Source organism: Pinus tabuliformis, chromosome Q, assembly GCF_031772625.1.
Source record: "Pinus tabuliformis cultivar Carrire ecotype Pingquan chromosome Q, CPIR1, whole genome shotgun sequence".
NCBI classification, from domain to species: domain Eukaryota; kingdom Viridiplantae; phylum Streptophyta; class Pinopsida; order Pinales; family Pinaceae; genus Pinus; species Pinus tabuliformis.
In genome coordinates this window covers 646,897,957-646,900,832 of record NC_142296.1, presented here as the reverse complement: position 1 = coordinate 646,900,832, position 2,876 = coordinate 646,897,957, and the positions used below count along the sequence as shown (strand labels likewise).

Below are 2,876 nucleotides of genomic sequence, written 5' to 3'. Positions count from 1 at the left end.
GCTATTACAATAACGCTTGAAAACACCCCCACATAACAATCATTCTTCATAAGCTATTACCATAACGTTGGAAAGCAACAAAGTTAATCCTAAGCTATTACAATAACGCTAGAAAGCACCCATGATCACTGCAACATAACAATCATTCTTCCTAAGATAATTTTTTAACCACTAATCAAGGAAAAAAAGATTAATTTATTATTATAATTTTAATTCAGAGTTCTTTCACGTCGGTTGAAGGTCCCCGCTTACGAGCACCACCATCTTTTGAACACGCATTCATGTATAAATAGAGATGATCACAATAGAGATTAAAAACAAACACATGCGGTGAACAGATTCTCGCGGGGCATCGGTAATTCTCCAGAGACCGTTTCGATCGAGATTTATAATCAAAATTGCTCTGCTTTTTACTTTAAACGGTGCGCAAAGCAGAATCTTTTTTATCCTCTTACTTTATAATTATCCACCGAACTGTACGATTTTTGGTTTGGTTGTATTATTCGGATTTGATATTTGGTGTTTGTATGAAGCAGATTTGGTGTAATATGGAATCAAAGCAGGGGAGGGTTTTTCTTGGTGGGATACCATGGGAGACAACAGAGGAGCGACTGAAGGATTTAGTGGAAGTGGTGATCATGAAGGATAAGTTCACAGGCAGGTCACGAGGGTTTGGCTTTCTTGTTTTTGCAGATCCAACTGTGGCAGAAAGACTTCTCTTGGATTCCAAGCACAACATCGATGGCCGAATAGTAAGTTTCTTTTTTTAACCTCTTCTTCTTTTCTCATGACTTGAATATTTATGAGTAGCATGTTATAACTAGTTAATGTTTCTGTCTTCTTCTGCAAATATTTAGGTGGAAGTTAGAAAAGCAATTGCCAGAGATGAGCAGAATAACATAAATAGGAGTAGGGATATTACACATGGTTATGGTGGCCAAAACCAAAGTAGGACAAAGAAGATATTTGTGGGTGGCCTACCACCCACTGTTACTGAGAATGACTTGAGGGAATATTTTAACCAGTTTGGTACAATCACCCATGCAGTTGTGATGTATGATCCCGTAACTCAATCATCTCGAGGGTTTGGCTTCATCACATTTGACTCGGAAGATACTGTAGAAATTGTTGTGCAAACACCCTTTTATGAGCTCAATGGGAAGATGGTTGAAGTCAAACGATCAGTGCCCAAGGAACTTTCTAGTGGCCATGGTCGTTTTCCTGTAGGTAGAGGAGGTAATTTTAGTTTCAGCAATGCGCGTGGCTTCAATTCTACTCCAATTCCTTCAGCGGGCCATTTTCCTCCAATGAACACTGGTTATAGTGCTGCAGTGGGAGAAACAGGTAGCTATTCTTCATATGGACCTGCTGGGTATAATGTTTCCAGTTATGGAACTGCTGCAGGATATGGACCTGCCATTACTGGTAATGGCTATGGTAACACAGCTAGTTTTGTAAACAATATTTCTAGCTACGGAGGTCCTGTTGCCTACGGAGTAGACACTGCAGGGAATGGAGGATTATATGGCAATGGTGCTACAGCTACTCCAGGTTCAAGTATGTGGGGTGCTCCAGCCATGCCTTATGGAAACACAGGTAGCTTTGTTGGATACGAAGACACAGGGAGTAGGGGCATTAATCCCTATGGAGCAGCTCAAGTTGACAATGGGCAGTCAAATGGCAACAATGCTGGTTATGCAGCACAGAACAATGTGTTTGAAATGGGAGTCCCACCATATGGCTCAGCAAGTGTGGGATATGGAGATGCATAGAGGGACACATGTCGCAGCTCTAGTAATGGAGACTCCTCTAAGAGAACGAGATCAACAACTAGAAAGATTGTGGGAGTTGTGTCAGGCTTATAGCATATCAAGGAGCCGCGTACTAGATTATCTGGTTAATCAACAGTAATCACCGAGAATTTGATCATGATAATACAAAAATATATTTATCTATTTTTTCTGTTAAAAATATTTTAAACATAGTTTTAACGAGGAGTTTTTACTATTTTTACTTGACCTATTTTACTACATGAATTGTATTTCAATTACAATTTTAATGAACATTTATGTTTATAAGTTGATTACTGTTAAAAATTGTAAATATTTACATTGAATAAGTGTTTTTTAATGGCAAATATATTCCTTATATCTCTGATGTTAAGGATCAAAAAGTATATTGGAATAAATCACTCATTGTAATTCTAAATCTCTTCTATTAAAACATGAGGCTATAACATCACAAGTATTGGGGTTTCACTCAACGAACCTCTGACATAGCATGTGGGTTAATGACATACTAAACAATACCTTTAATTTGACCACATTGGAAAATACATCTAATTGTACTCCAAAGAAACATTTGGAGCTTTTTGCATATAATTGTTTTTCCTCCAATAGTTTGAGCACCCTGTCAACACGTTCAACATGATCCTTCCAAGACTTGCTAGTAGATTAATATATCATCAAAAAATAATAACACAAATTTTCTAAGGAAGGGTTTGAAAATGGAATTCATCAAACCTTGAAATGTAGAAGGTGCATTGGTGAGGCTAAAAGGCATGACCAAAAATTCATAATGACCCTCATGAGTTCTAAATGCTGTTTTCAGAATGTCTTTATTCTTCATTATGATTTGATGATATCCTAAACAAAGATCCAACTTGGTGAAATAAATTGATCCATGCAATTGATCTAATAATTCATCAATGACAGGGATGGGAAATTTATCTTTAATAGTGAGTTTGTTGAGCTCCCTATAATCCGGACACATGCGCCATGATCCATCGTTCTTGTGCACCAATACTACAGAGCAGAGAAGAACTTTGACTAGTTGAATTAAATACCAACATTTCTCTAACATTTCTGCAACCATAC

General features: G+C 37.4%; 1 protein-coding gene across 1 annotated transcript; it reads left to right on the top strand.

Annotated features, from left to right (window-relative positions):
• Positions 1 to 548: 548 nt before the first annotated feature.
• On the top strand, positions 549 to 1,772 carry LOC149221159 (heterogeneous nuclear ribonucleoprotein 1-like). The gene is made up of 2 exons (XM_089387335.1): positions 549 to 752; positions 858 to 1,772. Exons 1-2 carry the CDS (start codon positions 549 to 551, stop codon positions 1,770 to 1,772), a joined length of 1,119 nt encoding a protein of 372 aa, XP_089243461.1.
• The last annotated feature ends 1,104 nt before the right edge of the window (positions 1,773 to 2,876 follow it).